Source organism: Leuciscus leuciscus, assembly GCF_965113295.1.
Source record: "Leuciscus leuciscus genome assembly, chromosome: 14".
In the NCBI taxonomy this organism is placed as follows: Eukaryota; Metazoa; Chordata; class Actinopteri; order Cypriniformes; family Leuciscidae; genus Leuciscus; species Leuciscus leuciscus.
The window spans coordinates 30,963,287-30,983,543 of NC_138738.1; the positions used below are offsets into that span (position 1 = coordinate 30,963,287).

At 36.8% G+C, this 20,257-nt stretch overlaps 2 protein-coding genes across 8 annotated transcripts in view; one reads left to right on the plus strand and one right to left on the minus strand.

The window, feature by feature from the left end:
* Nucleotides 1–12,448: 12,448 nt before the first annotated feature.
* Nucleotides 12,449–17,127, minus strand: nr4a2b (nuclear receptor subfamily 4, group A, member 2b). 4 transcript variants are annotated; one of them, XM_082137464.1, is made up of 8 exons: nucleotides 16,736–17,127; nucleotides 16,350–16,435; nucleotides 15,219–16,096; nucleotides 14,460–14,589; nucleotides 14,159–14,322; nucleotides 13,850–14,052; nucleotides 13,581–13,759; nucleotides 12,449–13,493 (listed from the first exon to the last, which is right to left on the minus strand). In XM_082137464.1, the coding sequence occupies exons 3-8, from the start codon at nucleotides 16,092–16,094 to the stop codon at nucleotides 13,258–13,260; spliced, it is 1,788 nt and encodes a 595-aa protein (XP_081993590.1). In that variant the 5' UTR covers nucleotides 16,095–16,096; nucleotides 16,350–16,435; nucleotides 16,736–17,127; the 3' UTR covers nucleotides 12,449–13,257. The 4 variants fall into 4 exon arrangements, with proteins under 4 accessions (XP_081993590.1, XP_081993589.1, XP_081993592.1 ...); XM_082137463.1 differs by having other exon boundaries at nucleotides 16,340–16,435; nucleotides 16,736–17,125; XM_082137466.1 differs by having other exon boundaries at nucleotides 15,219–16,079; nucleotides 16,736–17,123.
* A 1,130-nt stretch (nucleotides 17,128–18,257) lies between these two features.
* The window catches only part of gpd2 (glycerol-3-phosphate dehydrogenase 2 (mitochondrial)), a 31,790-nt gene continuing 29,790 nt past the window's right edge, over nucleotides 18,258–20,257 (plus strand). For 2 of the 4 annotated variants that reach the window (XM_082136811.1, XM_082136813.1), the window contains exons 1-2: nucleotides 18,258–18,401; nucleotides 19,542–19,646. In XM_082136811.1, the coding sequence (XP_081992937.1) occupies nucleotides 19,548–19,646 (99 nt within the window). In that variant the 5' untranslated portion in view covers nucleotides 18,258–18,401; nucleotides 19,542–19,547. Of the gene's footprint in view, nucleotides 18,402–18,489; nucleotides 19,236–19,541; nucleotides 19,647–20,257 lie in introns of those variants that run through there. The other 2 variants (XM_082136812.1, XM_082136814.1) reach the window with 2 other exon arrangements.

Here is a 20,257-nt window from a genome sequence, read left to right on the forward strand (position 1 = left end):
GAGCACGGAATAGAGAAAACAGATGTAGACCTAAAGTGCAGACATTAGGCAGAATGCAAATAGCCTATGACGCAATGACAATGACATCACAAATATGCTAATTGACGCTTGGCATCATCTTTTCGACCAGGCTTTAGCTTCCACTTTTTCTGCAGGTTACATCATTTCACCAGTAGGTGGCGACATAAAACTTTCTTTATGAGTGAATGTTTCGAACTTTCGAATCATTAATTCAACCGATATTCGTCCAAAACACTGATTCATTCAGGAAGGAAACAGGTAACAGGTAGGCCTACTGTGCTGCTCGTAGGCGTACGTTGGGCAACTAACTCTTTGACTTTAATATTTTAGTTTGCCGAACAAAAAAACACAAACACACAAAGTAACTGGTAGTAGGCCTGTACTATAACGTCGCCACGACAATTATGGGAATCACAAAGTTAGGTCGTTGGAAAGTTATGTGGTAGGCTACATCGCAACGACAAATATGGTCCGGTCCGGTTACGACTTACTCTTCACAACGAAACTGTTAGCTGGGTAGCCTAATGTGTATTAAATGTAAGTTACTGAATATAAATTTGTTTACTGAACTGGTATAAAAGCAATTGGTTGGTTTGATGGTTTGATCATCTACGGCCTTGTGGAATCAAAGCATTCTCATTTTCGGAACAACATGCTATGCTGGGGATGTGCCCAAGAATAATTCATTAACGTTAAAAACGGAATTTTGCAACCGACTACTGGACTAGTCCTAACATGAGGGCGGCAAAATCGCAAGAAAAGCTTGATTGACGTGTAGTAGCAGTTTAATTCATGTTTACCCTTAATAAAATGACATACCTTTATAGCTCATAACCGTTTGTATAAGCCTATATGCAAGCTCAATTGTTATATATTAGTTTGACATAAAATAAGACGGAAAAGTTTTGTGTATAGGCTTTCAAAATACTCACTCACCTTTGCTCATCTTCGAGTGTAGCTGCTACATTTCTCTGAACCGCCACGAGAGCCACAGAGAAATCAACGCATGACAAATGTGAGGTTAAAATGAAATCATTTTGTTTTCTGCTCCAGACTAGGTTACACCTTTTCCAAAATAATGTAGACATTTAAAATGTAACATTTCCATGATGATCATTTAAACGTAGCCTAGTCTTTGTAAAATATATATATATATATATATATATATATATATATATATATATATATATATATATATATAAACATTAAATGTGCAAAAGTTGCTACAAGACTAGTATTTCCAAGTCGACTATCAGCAGCAGTATTGACTAGTCTCACTCTCACACATCCCTAGTACATGCTCGTGTGATATTGTGGAATATTGTAGAAATCTTTTTATTTGACAAATAGTTATACTCTCTTGCAAATAAGAGTCATCAATATTTTGGTCCATATGCCTAGAACAGAAAGACTGTATTTTAAATGCATAGGGGCGTATCTGTATATATATATAGACAATCGACAGGAACTAAACAATAGACATGAAATAAAAGCCAGAAACCAAAAGATTTTTGCCATGTTATAAATGTCTCACCAAATTGAAAAATGTAGTATCATGTTTGTCCAGCGACATCATACAACAAACGGGTTCCTGTCTACAAACAGTGTTGAACAGTGACTGATGGTTTATGTCATGTTGAGGCTGCATGCTATCTTCATTAAATGATATATGATCATTTTTGAGCACAAATTAATAGGCTTTATGAGCACTGAGCTGCAAAATGATGACAATGATGCCAGTTTACCATTTAGATTGATCTGGTGTGTCTTCATATGTGTCAGTAATGAATCTAATCGATCATGTTCAATGAATCTTTTACAAATCAAAAGAATTGATGACCTTTCGGTAAGAGCTCAATCACCATTTGCAGAGTGCTTTGTCGTTTTTTGTTTGGGTTTTTTTTGCACAGAAGACAGACAAAGTGCATTTTGGATTGCTGGATGTCTCCATTCAAAGCTAAGAAGTTCATGCCTTTAGTTCTGTACTTTCCCTGCCAGAAATGCTTATAAGATGCACGTAATGCATCATTTCAAGAAGTTAATGCCCTATAACAGTGTCGCTCTGTTTTGTGTGTTTCTCTAGGCTGAATAGGGTCATATTGTTCGTAATCTGAGCGTCACTTACTGAATACTGATGGAGGAAGAATAATGACCTAACACAGCACAGGTAAACAGAGGGCCTGATTCCCAGTGGTCCATGTCTTATTGGAGAGACAGTGTGAAACTGTGTTTGCTCTAGTTCTGTGAGACTTTCCATTACAATGAAGCAGGATGAGGCACAGTTCAGCATAAATACAAGAATGACAGGTGTGTGTATGAAATGAATCTATTTTACATAGCTAATAGAACACATTTACCAGGATTTTTCATTTTTGTATCCCCATTTTTGAGCTTTGATGTTTGAAGTCTGGATCTTTACCCTTTCAGTCCTACTGGTCAAAAGTGTGGAATAAAGAAGTATCTTGTGCTCACCAGGGCTGCATTTATTTGATCAAAATATGTAATTGATACAATTTGAAATAAAATTGTTTCTATTTTATTTTAAAATGTATTTTATTCCTGTGATGGCAAAGCTGAATTTTCAACATCATTACTCCAGTCTTCGGTGTCACATGATCTTTCAGTCTTAGGATTCTTTGATGAATACAACAAATTTGAAATAGAAATCTTTTGTAACAACATAAAAGTCTTTAATGCATCCTTGCAGAATAAAAGTGTTCATTTCTTTTCATTCTTACCCCAAGAATGGTAGTGTTTCATGGTATCCACAAAAATATTAAAAGTAAAAAGTGTTTTCAAAATTAATAATAATAATAAATGTTTCTTGAGCAACAAATCAGCATATTATTAGAATGATTTCTGATGGATCATGTGACACTGAAGACTGTAATTGCTGAAAAAAAAAAAAAAAAGCTTTGCCATCAGAGGAAAAATTTGAAATTATTTATTTTAAATTGTAATAAAATTTCACAATAAAACATTTTTTACTGTATTTTTTATAAAGTAAATGCAGCCTTGGTGAGTTTCTTTCAAAAACATTAACAAAATATCAATTATTTCTATAACTTTTGACCGGTAGTATATTCATCACTCTTCTTTATAGTTGTTCATTTTCCAACATTAGTCTGAATTTCTTTTAATGAAACAAAATGAAAGAGTTATCTTGATGATGCACAAACCAAAAGGTTTTGATAGAGAATATAACTTTTTAGAAACGTTTAAGTTTCTATTTTTTTTCAAATTTCTTCATGTTTGTAACTTGTTAAATAAAAATCAGATTTTTTGATAGAAGAAATTATGCAAAGAGATTATTTAACTGGAAAAGCTGACAAATAATTGCCTTAAATCAAATAATCAATAAATCCTACATGGCAGGGAGAGATAAAACAGCTGTAAAAGGAACGCAGATGTCAAAGAAGATGTGAAAGGGTAGATGTAGGTTATTGAGGCTATATATGTCCGCCCACCTCTCCTTTTACCTAGTATTTCTTAACTTCAGCTATACCTTGTTCTTCAGAAGGACTATCATTAGAAAGGTTATTAAATATGGGTGTCACTTTGTTATAGTTTGGAAAACCGTGTGTGGTGGTGCTGATTGATGTCATGGAACAGCAAAGGCTTTTGGCTAATAATAATTCAAATTACTCTAATAATAAATAAACATAAACTGTATTGGTCTGGAGTTAAGCTGCCTATTTGCTCATTTGTGTTGCCTAATGTGCATGTCTGTTACTTAACAATGTTGGTTTAGCTAATGATAGTTTGTTTCTTAAATCTTTTTCAGTATGGTATTTACATACACTACTTTACTCAGCCTAATAGCCTATTGCATTTTGATTGCTCTAGACGAGATACCTTCATTGACTCACATCATTAAAAATGCAATTTAGATAATTAGCAGAACCCTCTGGTGGAAGCTAATTGAATGGTTTAATGGCCAGACAGGTGTGGATGTATAGTCTCTGTGGGTATTCGGTGTTCTCATGGCCAGGAACAGAATCCCACTGTGCTCTTACAAGGTCCATCTGTGCTGGACAATGATTCCAATAATAAGGTGTATTGATACCAAAAACATTCATAGAATAGCAATCTACATAAGAACAAATTGTAATGGAAGGAGACGGCATGTAGTTTGGCATATATAATCTTATCTTTAAACATTAATAATAAAGTATTTTTTAGATGCTCTTATTTAAATGGTTTGTAGAGCCACAAACTCTGCCTTCGGGGCTGAATTAGAGGCAATAGCAAAAGTTTTTTTACTGACAAACACTTTGATTTCACACAGTGAATTTTGTTATCTCATTGTTCACCTCCAGGTGGGATTCAAATGTCCCATGAGATTGAATACACTGGATCGTAGTCCTAGGTGAACTGATGAGTGAAAGCACAAAACACCAGGATGTCCCTTGTGAAAAAGAGTGCTTAATTGTATTGAATGTCCACTTGTACTTCATCTTAAAATTAATTGTTTTTAAATGTTATACAGCAGATACGGTAATATAATAGGCCTATTAAGGAAATAAAAGGCCACTTAAAGTTTGCATGTGAAACGGATGTTGCAATGGTATTTTCTTTCCCTGTTATTGCTTGGATGGTTGTATTGCTGTTGCTGTGATCTAATATGAGTGACAGGTTGTCCCGATTTCGGGATTCCGATTAAAAGATTATGAGGGCACATGAATAAAAAAAGAATGATGCGCGTGGATAAATCATTTATAGTAGATTTATTAGAATAGAATAAAATGTCAATTTTGATTTTATGGTGACTTTAAAGGTACACTATTGAACTTTTGTCGCTCTAGAGGTTAATAAACAAAACTGCATGTGTCTTATGGAAGAACATTGGAGCCAAGCTACTTCTCTCTCTTTTATGTAGTAGTATCTGATGGGTCACGCAGGTACGTAGTGGTTCTCGTCCCACCCGGTCTAAAATAGTCTGAATATAAACACTTATTATAGGCGTACCGTTGTGATTGAGGATAAGACAAAAACTTGAGTTGGAAGATGGATTCATGATGTACTCGCTCATTATGTAAATTTTGAAGAAAAAAAAAAGTTAGTGTACCTTTAAGTGTACTTAAAGAGAGTGCACATTCATAACTATGTTTGTTAACACACTTAAAGGGTTAGTCCACCCAAAAATGAAAAATCTGTCATTAATTACTCATCCTCGTGTCGTTCCAAACCCGTAAGATCTTCGTTCATCTTCGGGACACAAATGAAGATCTTTTTGATGAAATATTGTCAAGTCAAGTCAAGTCAAGTTTATTTGTATAGCGCTTTTCACAATACAGATTGTATCAAAGCAGCTTCACAGTATTAAATTAAAATAATACAACAAAGTTTGTTTCAAGAGGAATTTATTGATTGATAAAATTAAATTAAATATCCCCAAAATATCCCCAACTGAGCAAGCCAAAGGCAACAGTGGCAAGGAACCGAAAAACTTCATCAAGTGACCTAATGGTGTCCTAAAACTCCATCAGGTGACCTAATGGAGAAAAAAAAAACCTTGGGAGAACCCAGGCTCAGTCGGGGGCCAGTTCTCCTCTGGCATTTATGAGCTAGAGGCCGGATTGTAGTTTGAACTGTAGGATTATATGAAACTAGTTTTTGATTAAACTTTTTGTGCACAATTTTGAAATATTGTGCACAAAAAAATATTCTCGCTCCTTCATAACATTAAGGTTGAACCACTGTAGTGACATGGACTATCTTAATGATGTCTTTACTACCTTTCTGGGCCTTGAAAGTGGTAATAATATTGTAGTCAGAAAGCTCTCAGATTTTATCCAAAATATCTTCATTTGTGTTCTTCATTGTGTTGTCTTGAGGGTTTAGAACGACATGAGGGTGAGTAATTAATGACAGAATTTTCATTTTTGGTACTAACCTAAATACATGACATACAAGTTCAAAAGAAATGACATTAAAATACATCTTAGTTTACCATAAATGCTTGTTAGTATATTCGGCAGTTTAACCCTATTTCAAAGACAATAGAAGTAATTATGAAATATAAAGATTTACTTAAGTCCTATTTAAGTGAGACTCTTAAGTTGTAATACGTAGTAATAATAAACTATAATATGTTTTCATTTATTGTAAATAACATGCAATTAAGTGTCTGGAAACATTATAGTAAATTATTTCCTTAAGTACTCTTTTTAAAAGTATATGCTAAAATGTACTTTTTCACAAGTGCTTTCATTTTCTGCACTGATCATTTCCTCTTTAATCAAAAACTAATTTTGTAAGTTTTTTAGTTGTGCCACATCAAACAAATTAGCTTTGGATGTTGTTGATTTATAATTGTTTTTACTTTGCATTGATTTTAAAGCATTACAGAAAACTCTTCATTTTGGTGGTTTAGATTGTGTTTATTCCTTATTTTGAAGTCCACTTCATATTTCATGTGCTCAGCTGTCAATATAAGCCCTGCAAGGATGTGCACAAACCCACCCCCGTCCCGCTCCTATCAGTCACAGATAGACTCTTAGTATGTGCTCTTCTAGCAATCCTCCGCGTGAGTTCTGATAAGGGTCTTACTGCTTTGTAGCTGAATCAATACTGACATCAAAAGCCCCAAAGTTCACAGAATTAATTCCTGTGGTTAAGTGCCTTCAGACACCTCAGAACTGGCTGTACAAAATTAGTATGTCTCATGTTAGACAACATGTGATGTTAAGTAATTGAAAAACTATATTTAAATGCCGTAATACCCTCTGCTGTGTTTAGGACAAGTGTCCTATTCATGTGGCAGCATCTATTAAAAGGTTGTCAGTGGCATCATGGGAATGTAGTCTAATCAACTTTGTTTAGAAGACTGTGTTCATGTTAGTGTCTCTCTTTCTGTCTCTCCCTCTCAAGGGTCAACCGTTTATATGATGCAGTGAGACTGATCTATTACGGAAGATGACCTTATTACAGAACGTGACTACTTAAATTCCACTCACATTTCAAAGCTTGATTCCCCTCCATTTAATTTCTTTTAGAGTAATTAACAGCATCCACTCTGTCATATTTCATTTGAATGTATCCATGGTGATCGCACACTCACCAACCCCCATGACATAAACCAGATGATGGATATCTGTATATGATGGAGGAGGTGGAGTTTAGGTGGAGGGAAGATCCTTCAGTCATGATGATGGGGATGGTGGGGTAAAGTGTTGATGTACAATGCCATTCAAATGGCAGATTAATGGGTGAAGAGGGGTGTGGTCATCCTACCAAGAAGAGAAGAGAAATTTGCAGGGAGACAATAGAGAAATGTTTGCAAGCTCACTTATTTTAAATGGATAGTTTCACCAAAAATGAAAATTCTGTCATTGACATTCCAAACCTCACTCTTAAGAAAAGGTTCTTTCAGGCGCGTCATAGAACCTTTTAGAACATTTTATGAATTTCATTTGAATTTATTTTTTAATTTCTATTAAATGTTTTAATTAAACAGCTCATTGTAGTTTATGTTAGCTCTGGTCCATTAAATAATGTTAACAGACTTTAGATTTTTAATAATGTATTAGTAAACGTTGAAATTAACATTAACTAAGATGAATAAATGCTTTGTTTTGTCATTGTTAGTTCATGTCAACTAATGAGGTGAACAAATGGAACTTTAATGTGAAGTGTTACCCGATTGGTTGGTTTTGCAAAAACCTGTTTAGAAAGTTGTTTCAACAAACCATTTTAAAACCATCAGACCATAAATCACTGAAAACTCATAATAGCCTTGAGTGTTTTAAGTCTCTTATTCTCAATAATTTGCTTTCAGCATTAAATTCATCTTTTATTTCTGCTTAGTTATAGATCATTCATACAGGGGTTAGTTCAATCTCTTGCTCATAGAAAATGATTGAAAAACAAAATGTTGTTATAAATTGAGTTTTTTTGTATTAATAATATGCTCTACTTATTAAAGTAAAAATATGATTTGTGAATAAATGAATTCCAAACTGCATAAAATATCTCTAATTGTGAATGATTAATTTGCTTTAATCAATGAAATGGTCAATTTTTCTATCAGAATTCTGAAAGGGAGGAGGGAACGAGGATGTTGGCCTGGAGTCCCTTTCCTCAAATAATAGCAGCCCTCTGCCGTTCAATCTTTCCAGACATTTAAATTAAAGGTCACATGCAAATGACTATCTGTAAAGGCATGGCACTCACAGTATTGTGGAAAACACGAAAATTCAGCTATGAGAATGAAACAATGTTAAGGTGTTTGCAAATATGCCGTTTCCTCTTTATTGCTCCGGACATTTAATATAGCTGATTTCATTTACAAATCTGTGATCAAGAGTTTTCCAGCATTTTTTATGGGCGGGTTAATGAAACGTATTCCATTACAATTCAACCCTCTGCAGATTTTTTTTTTTTTCAGGTTTCTCTCTGATTTAGACTAATGCTGTATTGTGTGTATGGGACACAATTTGTATGTATTCACAGCTTTGATAGAGATTTGACCCACTTTAACTACTAACATTTAAATGAATCATTTGATACAATGCACTTACTGTGTACATGCATGTTTTTACATTGTACTTATATTTTTTAAATGCCTGCATGTAATTACAGCTGTAATTAATTTAATGTATTACATGTATAATTACACTCTTGACCCGTCCCTTACACCTTAACCCACCCTTAAACCTAACCACCACCAAACCTGTCCAGAACATTACCCGTATCCCACCTCAATAGCAGCAAAAGTGTTTTGGGTTGAACTTTATTTTACAGTACGTGTCTTACAGTGTACTTACCTAAGAAAGTGCTGGCTAATATTAGGTAACTACATGGGTTAAGGTTAGGTTTAGGGGCAGGTTCAGGTTTATTACCTAGTTATTAGTTAAAGTTAGTTAAAGAAACCATAATATAAAGTGTACCTGGATTTTTAAAAATTTTCTTTCAGCACTAAAAGTATTATTTACCTTGCAGCTGACAGTTAGGCGTATAGAAAGCCTGTTCACATCTTGAATCAATCTTGTCCGTTTTTTTCTGTTCTAAATATTTTTTACTAGTAGTTTTATTTGCATTTCAGTTTTCAACACAGAGAGGTATCAATCAAATTTTAGTGGTCTGCTGTAGCTTTTAATCAGAAAAAAATATGTTAATGCTATTAATTATTGATGAATTATTAATAAAGGCTGCATGAAACACATAACTGAACATAGTATCAGTGTGCTGGTCTGGGCTCAGAGCAAATGGCATGTCCCTTGGTCCTGCTTTGATTCCAGACTGGCCATCTGCATGTTTAGACCACAGAGGATCCTCTGAGAGATCTAGTCACTGTGGTCTTGCATTAGATTGTGCACATTTTGTAACACTGTTTTGGACATTGTGTCCTTAAAGTCACCATGAAATCAAAATGGACAAATCCCATCTTGGTTACATTTTATTTTAAGGTTTTGTTGTTACAGTGTAGTTATAGCAGCTACATTTAAGTGCTGAGTAATATTAATGAACCACTTATATAAGGTTTGGATTAGGATTAGAGTTTGGTTTAGGTTAGTTGCATCGTGTAATAATGCATAAATTGCTGTTATTACTATAGTAAGTACATGTCAAGTCAAGTCACCTTCATTTATAGCACCTTTAACAATATAGATTGTTTCAAAGCAGCTTTACAGTGATAATAGGAAATTAAAGTTAAAGAGATTGTTTTGGCTTTACAGCAGAATAAAGTTATAAAGAATAAAGTTATTGTCCAGCTAAACTTAGTTTTAATTGATTCACCGCTCATTCGCACAACAACAGTGCCTGGAGGCTCGAGAACGCAAACCTTGAAATAGTTTCCAAGGTGCAAGCGTTGATGTAATGTGTAACACTGTAAGATAAAGTGTAACCTTTACCATTATGTATGTTCTTTACCTACGTATGTTCTTCTGGAAAATATCAAGGTGATGAGAACACATCTCAGTATTTTCAGCACAAGCTTACACGGTAGTTTGGCTTAACAAGGACATAAGTGAAGAAACTGGAAGTGTGGTGTGTTTTGTGGTATATGTTTATATTACTTTCTTACATTTTTCAGAAAGATTGCTGCAAGTTTTATGGCAAATTGAGAAAGATTGTGCAGTTCTCTTTTAATTACACATCCACACACATGTAAAGTATCAACATGACAAAGCTATTGATGCATGGTTTCACTCAAGTCTTCTTATACACTGCACACACACACACACACACACACATGCTGGATTCAGAGGAGGGACTGTAAACCCCTCCTTTCAGACCAGCTCCCATAGGAACATTTTTGTCAGTCCTTCACCCTCATAATTATAATAAATTTGACATTTCTCAGATAATATTGATTTCTTTATTTTAACATTTCACAGTCAGTGATGGTCCAAAGCATTGAGAAACAGGATGTCTATTGATCTGGGGCTCATGAATCCCTTTCGTGTATGTGATCATTTTTATAAGGCCTTTCTACCAAACATAAATCAATATTTTATATTCCCATCCTCAAAGAGGTGGGGGTACAGGGGGCGATATCACCGGACAGAGACCTGACACCTGGAGAGAAACACCTAAGCTGCAGGAATGTTTAATGATTGAGACTTGGAAAAATGTTAATGTGTTCATTATCAAACATTTGATCTATTATTGCATTTGAACCAACATGGGATTATTCAGTAACACTTTATTTGACAGTGTCCTTGTAACAAATGTAGTTACTGTACTAATAACTAGATTATGCATAATTACATGCAACTAACCATAAACCAAACCCCAATCCTAGTAAGTACATAGTTAATTATTATTACACAGTCCTTAATTGCATAATTACACTGTAACACGGACACCTTACAATAAAGTGGGTAACACTTTATTTTACAGTGTCATTGTTACATATGTTACATGTAGTTACTATAGTAATAACTATAAATTATGCATAATTACATGCAACTAACCCTGAACCAAACCCTAATCCTACCCTAACCCTAGAGTAAGTACATGTAGTTACTTAATATTACTCAGTACCTAAATGTCTAATTACACTGTAACAATGACACTTTAAAATAAAGTGTAACCATAAAGTGTAACCGGTTATTCTTAAGATCTTTTTTTGGAGCTATTACATCTCAGAATTACATTTAGTGATGAAGAAAATTCCATCTAAAATGTTGATTGCATTCTAGCATCAAAACATTTTCACTAGAACATCCGATTAAACTGTTTTTCAGCTATCTTCAAATACATCTATAAATTAAACAGTAGACAAAACAATTGATTTGTATCCATCCCATAATTAAATAATACTTTGTTCGGAGGGAAGAAATCTAATCTTGAAACAAATACTGTTAAAGGAATGGCCATCATTCATTTAACAAACTGAAATCTGGCCTGGGACATTTGCACTGGCTCACAATTAAATGAAAAATTTCTTCAAGACACATTTAATGGTTAAACTGAATGCCAAGACCAAACAGAACTAGCAAACATCTGTAATTAATTGAGTGATGTCATCTGTATCTTTATCGCCCACATAATGAGAGAGAGGAGAGATAGAAAAGAGGAGAGAAAAGAGACTCCAATTCACTTTATGGTCTTTACCAAAAGAGACTATACAGTGAGTTGGTCCACTTCATATCTCTTTATCTCTGCTTTACTCAAGCTTAAAATCCATTTGCACATCCTTTGTGTAAAAGTATTGATTCTACAAATCTGGATTTTTGTATATCCTTATCATTTTTGCGCATTCAACTGTCTTATTCTGGTGTTGTACAACAAATCGTAACGATGTCGACGCGCTGACTACCTGTTTCCACTCTCATTTGAAATGATTCACAGGCTGTTGCATCCTGATTGTGTTTTGTTCTTCCCTCTGTTCAATATAGATATGACCTTTTAAAAAGTTCAGGCTACACTGAGAGACGGACCTGCCGTTATCCGCGTAATTTCATATAGCCTACAGCACTGAAGGGTTGCTTGCTCTACAAAATCTTCCTGATAATTTGGGGTATATCAGTTGGCTATTAGTGAAACTTGCAAATGAGTATTAATTAAGAAAATAATTCCCAGCAGATTTGGCAGCTGACTTCGAAATCATTTAAAAATGAAGAAAAGAAAAAGCAGTCGTAAATTTAATTCTACAGCCTAACATTTTAAATGCGTTGTCCTTTTTAAATTATTAAGGTCATGAACGTTTTATGTTATTTTATGCTTTTTTTTTCTTCCCTTTGTCTTTGAAACATTAGGAGGCAATTTCATTCTAAAATTATTCGAAGCTGCCAATACAAATGTCGCCTCCGAAAATATGTGTGTTTTTCGTTTTAGGAATTAATGAAATGGTGTAAGGCTGAAATACTTCTCTAGAATAAAACATCTTTCAAAAACTTTCATAAGCAAATTCGAAAATTTTAATAGAACATATAGCCTACATCGAAAGTAATCTTATTGACAAAACGAGAGAAAATATATAATAGTTAGGTTTATTCAGCAATACACTAGATGAGAGAAGCTTAACATAGAATGCAGTGCAAAATCCATAACATCATAGAAAACAATGATCTGAAATATATAAGCATAGTGTTAAGAATTTGAAACCAGTTGCACGTAAACCTCATGGACATTATTTCAATATGAAATTAATACAAAGTGCTGGAGAAATTTAATAGCTCAACGAATTCCATGCATACTTTCTGAACTGTAAAAAAGCGATTCATGTCTTAATAACAATATAATTCACTACTCAAAATCATAAACACAAAAACGTGCTATATATGTCTGTATCCACTCTGAAGTCTGAAATGTTGCAGATAAGAGTTTTAAAAATCCTCTTGTGCACTCAGTACAATCTCTATACTATAATGCAGAATGACTTAGCTAGTGGTTATAAAGTACCTTGTCGAAATGATCTGATCTCTTAAATCATTAGGCTACATTTTGCATGACAGGTGTTGAAGTTATAAATGCTTTGCAGGTAACATAAACAATATGACGAGTAACAATACAAATACATTTCCACCACGCCGCATTTTTTTCAGTATATAACTGAACACATTTTAAACAAGCATAAGAATAGTCCTTTTCTCGCAATAATATTTTATCCTCAAATATCTGAATAATTTATTTCCTCCGCGGTTATCTTGAATAGGACTGTCCCATGGCAGCCGTGATCCGAACATTAAAAATAGGCTACCATCCGCCAGTTTTATTTCTTCAAGTCCGACACATGGAGGAATCATCAAAGTTTTATGAACATGTCGCAGTTCAGTCGAATGTTCAGAACGGCAGGGTATCATGAAAAAGTTTGTCAATGATCGCAGGCGTGGGAACCAAATCCTCCAGTTTCAAGTAAAAGATGCGCTGCAGTCCCTGCGTGCACAGCGCGCGCACCTCCGGCAGCTTCTCCAACAGTTTCGACAATTCCCCACTGCAGGACACCTGATCCTTCAGACAGTTTATTAGCTTGTTTTGAAGGTCTTCTGTTTTCTTGGGCTCTTTTAGTCCATGTCTCTCTACGAGGATAAAAAAACAACCCGTCAGAGGTCTGAAGCATGCTGTATATTCTGTGGATCACTTGGAAAAGGTCAGACATGTCTTACCTGTTACTATGGCGAGAGCGGCTATGCAGGAGAAGGCAGAGACATCTATGCTCATGCTCTGAAGGTTAGAAGAAAACTCAACAATAGAGTCGATCCACTCCCCGAAGCCTCGCACACACTGCAACTTGTGTAAAACCACTCCATTGCAAAAAACAAGTTTGTCCTCTGCCAGGTTAGATCTAAAAAAAAAATAATAATAATTGTCTTTTGAAAAGTATTCATAAACAAATAGCGAGGTGTGTTAAAAATCATGTACAGTGTATGCTTACCTGTAAGCCAGCCGCAGCACAAAAAGTTCAAGGAAGGCTGACTCGAAAAGCAGTTCCTGGTCGCATTTGGGGAGGTCAGTAAACCCGGGGATCTTTTCGGCCCATCCGCGAATGATGCTCATTGAAGCAGTGAGGAGATCGTAGAACTGCTGGATGTGCAGAGATTCATCTCCTCCGCCGTGATACTCTGGACTCGTCTGAAACTAGGATTTAATACAATAAATGTAAAAAAAATATATATATCATTTTATTTTTAAATAAAATTATTTTTAAATAATTGCATGCATTAAAGCTTAACATTGTGCTCACTTTGGAGTAGTCCAGCCGGGCCATAGAGGGGTTTGAGTCTATATGCGCTCTCACTAGGGCGTTCAGGAGATTGACGGGTGTCATAGAGACTGGGATGTCCTGTGGACTTTTAGGTTTGGAGGGGAGGCGACCTCTTCGACCTTTTAAACTGGCTGTTCTCACAACTGAAAAACAAATATTGGTTATAAACACTGCACCACAATATGAAACATCTCTGTGATAATAACAGGCTCAACTTGAATGAAATCATGTGTTGCACCTACAAATTGAGATGTAAGACAGAAAAAGTGCTTGACATTACCTTCCTTTACCATCCCTACGACCAGGCACTTTTGAAAACGGCAATACTGGCATCGATTTCGCCGCCTTTTATCCACAGGACAGTTTTTGTTTGCCAGACAAACGTATTTGGCGTTTTTCTGCACCGTGCGCTAGAAAGAAACAGCACATGTATTCGGCGTATTAATTGCATGTAAATCTACTCAATTCGCATGGCAACAACTTGAACTGCAATCACAGTGTGAAGTTACAATAGAATAGGACACTCAAACCCTGCACTCCAACCCAAAGCTGCGTAATACATTCAAGGGCCGGACAAAGCAGACATTCGGTAAATACAGATCCGTGGGCAGCCATAATTTGGGGTCCCCCGACGCTCTCTCCGCGACCCCTCTTGTCGGATTAGCGAGATTATTCTATCACGGTGGTGACATAAAGTGCTGTCTTAATGTCACCGCTGGGAGTTCCGTTACGCTCGGTTAGGCGCGATTCGACTCTCAGCGCAAACCAATTTAATTCTAGACGAAAGTAATGGTGGCGGAGATGAACGGAGGTGTCCCTAGGTGCATACTGGGTCAAATCAATACAACTGAGACAAATACTGTAGACCCAGTTCTAAACCATGCCTCTCCTCGTTCAAATCTCTAGTTGGGCTGGCAACCTAGTTCAGACCCTGCAAATGTATCCATGAAACTATACAATCATTTACCCTTCTGCAAAATAAACCCATTATGTCTCTAATTGGTTAAAAGACTTGTAGTAATTAGTGATAAACTTGTACCTTGAAGAATCCTTTGCACCCCTCGCATGTGCGCACCCCGTAGTGCTGACAGGCGGCGTTGTCCCCGCACACAGCGCACAAACCCTCGCTGGACGGAGATCCTCTTGCCTGAGGTGAGGCAACCGGGCTTTCCAGTAAGGGATGTCCGACGTTAAGCGAATGGGATAAACCCACAGCGTGCTGTTTCCTCGGAGGTCCCGCTAAAGCAAAACTGTCCAGCGCGCGATGCGCACCCTGGGTGTCCGGGCCCATGGACACGTGCAGAGATCCATCGAAGCGCATCTGGCAGCTTGACATCGGCGTGTCAGCAGGAGACTGCTTGAACGAGAACAACCGAGACATCGCGTTTTTCCTCTGCTGGTCTATCATGTGTGAAGTCGCAAGGTAGTTTTGATGAAAGCTGTGAAGAGACCCGCTGTCTTCCCACGTGTGGTGTGGAGGCGCGGGGAAACTGGGCGATTGGGAGATGTTTGGGGAGGATGGTTTATAGTACATAGGTCCGGTATGGGGTATGCTCTCCTCAGCCTGGTGCGGCTGATGATGATGATGATGATGGTGGTGATGCTGCTGCTGATGGTAGCTGTGTGCGGGTATCTCCTCCACCTTGATGGACAGCTGATCCCCTGAGTGGGACATTTGGTAGAGGCAGGGAGGCTTCACGTCGTAGCTGGAACTGTAGGTGTCCACAAAGGTGCTGAAACTGGGGAGCGAGGAAGTGACAGCTATCTCTGCGTTAGTCAGGTCCATGCTAAACTTGACAAACTCCGGTGTTAGGAAGTCGCAGTTGTACTCTCCCGTGGCGTTGTAGCTGTAACTCTGAGATGCAGGGCTGGCTCCTGGAGGTGATGTCCCATACTGAGCCTGGACGCAGGGCATGGCTGCAGTGTTAGAGAGCTCAATTGTAATGGCTTTCTCTGACAGGGTGCATGATATTTGTTCACATGTTTTATAGTTTAATACTTTTGGAAATAATATTCAAATACATTTGATTTATATAAAAAAAAAATTCCCACTTGTTAACTTTATGCGTAAGATGTAGACATTGAAACGCATGACTTTCCAACGGAAAGTATGTATGCAAACTTTCTGACATGCAATTTCCCTGGCCTACTTCAGTTTACCTCCGCACACCTGCAACTTATATCTCTCGTGGAACAGTCTCTGAAGTCGGGGCTCTTGCACAGGTTGATGTCAGAGCGTGTCTTTCCGTTGCTTTTCTGGTAAAGAAATATTTTATCATCATTTATTCTTCTTCCAAGTCTAAAAAGATCTGCATATATCTAACGCTTTAAGCACGACAGTGCGAGTAACTTGATATTTTTGTGAAATCAAGGCACTCAGATGACTTCAACTAGACGAAAATCTACCTTGTGCTGGCAAGATTAAAAATGATATGATAAAAATAATGGCTAAAGTTAAGAAACGGTTATTTATTTATAGTAGCTTTACAATCTTGCCAAAAAATCAGAAAAGCATTTTAAACAGTTTTATTGGTGGATCTATTCTCTGTTACATACCTCAAGTCACTATTAGAAGAGTTGCAAATGATGTATCCATGTAGCTGTTCCTGTTGATAGAAGTTCCGTTTGCATGTAGAGCCGATGCCTTTGCGCACCTTACTCCTTCGACTGCTCGTGAAGACTGGAGCCCGAGCGCAATGTGCCTTTGTTTATGAGAACTCTGAATGCCACAGCCCACGTGCTAAAAGGGAGTGACGTCAGGCGCGTCAACCCTTGACGCGCGCTGATCACTGGACAGAGGGACTGTTCTTCAGCTCGCTCATTGCGCACTGTGCGCAATTCAATCCTCTGCGCCTTTGCATATGCGGGACTGTCCACTGGGTCAAATGGGATGAATTTCCTACAAATTATTTCTTGCGCAAAATTTCCAATTCCAAATATAGAAACCACCTACAAGAGATCATATCTCATTGATTAGAAAGCAATGAAGTGGGTTTTTTGTTGTTGTAGGATACTAATAGTAGCTTACTATTTTGTGGAAGCGCCAGTCAGCATAAACATAAATCAAAGACTCTATCTTCCGTTTTATCAAATTCATAAAGGCATGCAGCGATGATTGCTGGCAAATTAAATGTTCTTCTTTCAGCACACCTTAAAAAAAAAAAAAACACAAATTAAAAATTCAATTTAAATATTAAAATTACTGTGAAAAGTTAATGCATTTAATGCAAGTTGTATAGTTGATGCGAGGAAAATCTATAAATGAGTCTTATTTGCTCATAAACAAAACGATAAAAAAATATATATATATAACATAAATAAAATATTTCGCATTATAACGGATTAAATCGGATTATCTCTTTGAATCTACGGATGCAGGACTAAACAGTTCAAAATAGTGACGCCATATCTGTTTCTACCTGTATCATGCTTAGGGAAAGTTTCAATAGCTTAGGATGTGTTTCATCTGATTCCATTGCTCTCTCTGAGCGGTGAAGGGTTTCCATTGTGAGAAGGGAATCCCGCTGTAACAGAGGCAACTTTGTTTGGGCTGAAGCGAGCTGCGTCATCGCTACGTCAGCAGCTCCAACTCCGTGACGCCTGATGCGGTCGCGCTAAACTTTTTTAGGCTGAAAGTCTCACCTGTGCAACTGACACGATACAAAACAAAAAAAAAGCCTTGTGAAGATCCCTCTGAAAAAATAATAATTTGAAAACATTCCAAAATGCACTCATTCCTACTGAGTCCTACTGCAGTCCTAGTGCCTCAGTTTAGCTATTGTTTAACATTACATAATAGAGAAAGTAAATTAGCTGCAGGCTACACATATGTTATAACAATACATGTGGCAATACAATCTAAATTAATGTGTTGCTAAATTCTACTGTTTAACTGGGAGATAAACAGTAGAATACTGGGGGTTAACTAGTGTCTTGGGTGTGTTTGTGCACCGTCCCTCTTTCATAAAAGATGGTCTTACAAAACGCCTTTCTATTCCAAGTGCGTCTACAATTAGATGCCTGTAAACGCCTTCCAAAATTTGATTGGACGAGCGCTTTAAATCCTCTAAACTGATTTGTCCATCCACCTGTCTGTCAAATACTTCCTGTCATTGTACTTCCTGGATTCCTGAATCAGAAACATTGTAACATCACAGTTGATACCTTCACTGTCCATGATTTTCCTTTTTAGAAATCATCATCATCACCGTCGCCAAAATCAGTAAGTAAAAACCAGGGGTCTCGCCATACTTTTTGCTGTATTTAACGTCGATCGTTGGTCTATTCTTGGATGCGAGCCACCCACTGTTGCTCCAGCCCATAGCCTAGTGTGTGTATTCTTAAGATATTTGCATTACACAATGCTTTACCATAAGTACAATTCATAGCTGTAGGCTTTGCTTTATGTTATCGATTATCGTAGGCTACTATGAATTTGCAGTGAATTCGATCGGTGATGATTTGACTCGATGTCAGTATAGGTTCATGTGATGGACTGCATAGATTACACGAGTCTGTATTCATCACTGCTGACTGCTGATATGTGTTCTGTTGTTTTGTTTTGTTGTTTCTAATAAAATGAAAATGCTTTGATGAAGGGTTTTAAACATTGAACATATGACTGAATTTGGCCAGAATCAGTCTAAATGTTCACACTCAAGCCTATACTCTCATATTCATTTGATTCTCGTATACGAACTGGTGAAATAATAACTTGTAAGATCCCTCTCAGACATTGTGGCTCCTCTCTCTCCCTTGCTCGTGGTTGGCCATAAACAGGCCATGCGGGACAGGCGTGAATTCAAACAGTGTAGTAAAAAATGACTCATTCACTTCCTCTAGTATCATGTAGTGATATGACTTGCATCCCTACCTGGAGCATCAGGTCGAGATATTATAGGTTTACTTTGACCTTCACCAGAACCTGTCAGTTCTAGGATTCACACAGTAGTCATTTACACGAACTGAACTTGGACAGTTGACAGTTGTGAGTTTGACACGAACACCGGGGAGATTCTGAGCAACTGTTACGGGTTTTGTTTTATCTCATACCAAGGTCAGTGAATGTGACCGGGAAGTCAGTGCTTTGTTTTTCTTGTCTTTTTAGTTTCTCAATATGACTGACTTATATAATGTATATGACCCCTCATTACCAGAATTGCAGGTTTATGTTTTATTTGCGCTCTCTCTAATATTTTCTATTATATTTAAAAATGTAAATATTTGAGAATTGCTCTTTTTAGTTAATTAAGTTTAATTTCAAGAAACCAGAAAGGAGGCAGATAAATACTGTAGATCCAATATTGGACAAATAAAAAGTTACAAAAAGCATTTATTCATCAATCTTCTAAATCTGTTTCAGGGATCAATGGCTTTCAGGAAGGCAGTGAAAGGAACCCTTATAGGGGGCGGAGCCTTAGCAACAGCCTTCAGCCTATCACAGTTCTTTGAATACAGGAAGAATCAGGTATGTATTTACAGTAAATGGCACCAATGTTGTTGCTCTGAGTCTGTCTTATTCCGTCTGAATGTAAAGTTAAATTGGCCAATTCTTTTGACAAATACCAAGAATTTTGTTTTCACATTTCACATCCATACAGTGACTCCTACAGGTTATAGTGCAGAATACACAGAGCACAGCTGTTCACACCCATCTGTACCGCAGCATGTCTTGTCCTGACACAGGAATGCTCTCTCTGTGTGTTTGCACGACCTTAAAGATACAGCTTAATCGGCTCACATAGAACAGTACAACTCAGGCCTTGTATTTTGTATCAATTTATATCTATTTGTAAGTATTCCCTAATTATAATTCATGAAGGCTTATGTATGTTTTCATGTGGTCAACAACCTCATGGAACAGATTTCATGAATGTGTGTGACAAATCTTATTAAGATTAAACCTAGCACATCCAGATACATTTACAAATCTCATTTGTACCTTTAGGTATTGCCTTGGCCCTTAGGTCTCCAAACTCCAAACCCTACCGTATTAAAATCAGGTTTTGTTTGCTAAAGGGAGATTACACTTGAACAGTGATACACACATTGTTTAAAGGATCTCTCTTGAATATGTAA

Bases quoted from the DNA above. Each gene is read 5' to 3' on its own strand.
- nr4a2b (XM_082137464.1), bottom strand. From the start codon at position 16,094: ATGCCCTGCGTCCAGGCTCAGTATGGGACATCACCTCCAGGAGCCAGC. The intron at 14,590-15,218 runs GTACAAGTTTAT...GTTTCTTTCTAG, and splicing joins GGTGCAAAGGATTCTTCAAG to CGCACGGTGCAGAAAAACGC. The intron at 13,494-13,580 runs GTAAGACATGTC...TTATCCTCGTAG, and splicing joins CGCTCTCGCCATAGTAACAG to AGAGACATGGACTAAAAGAG.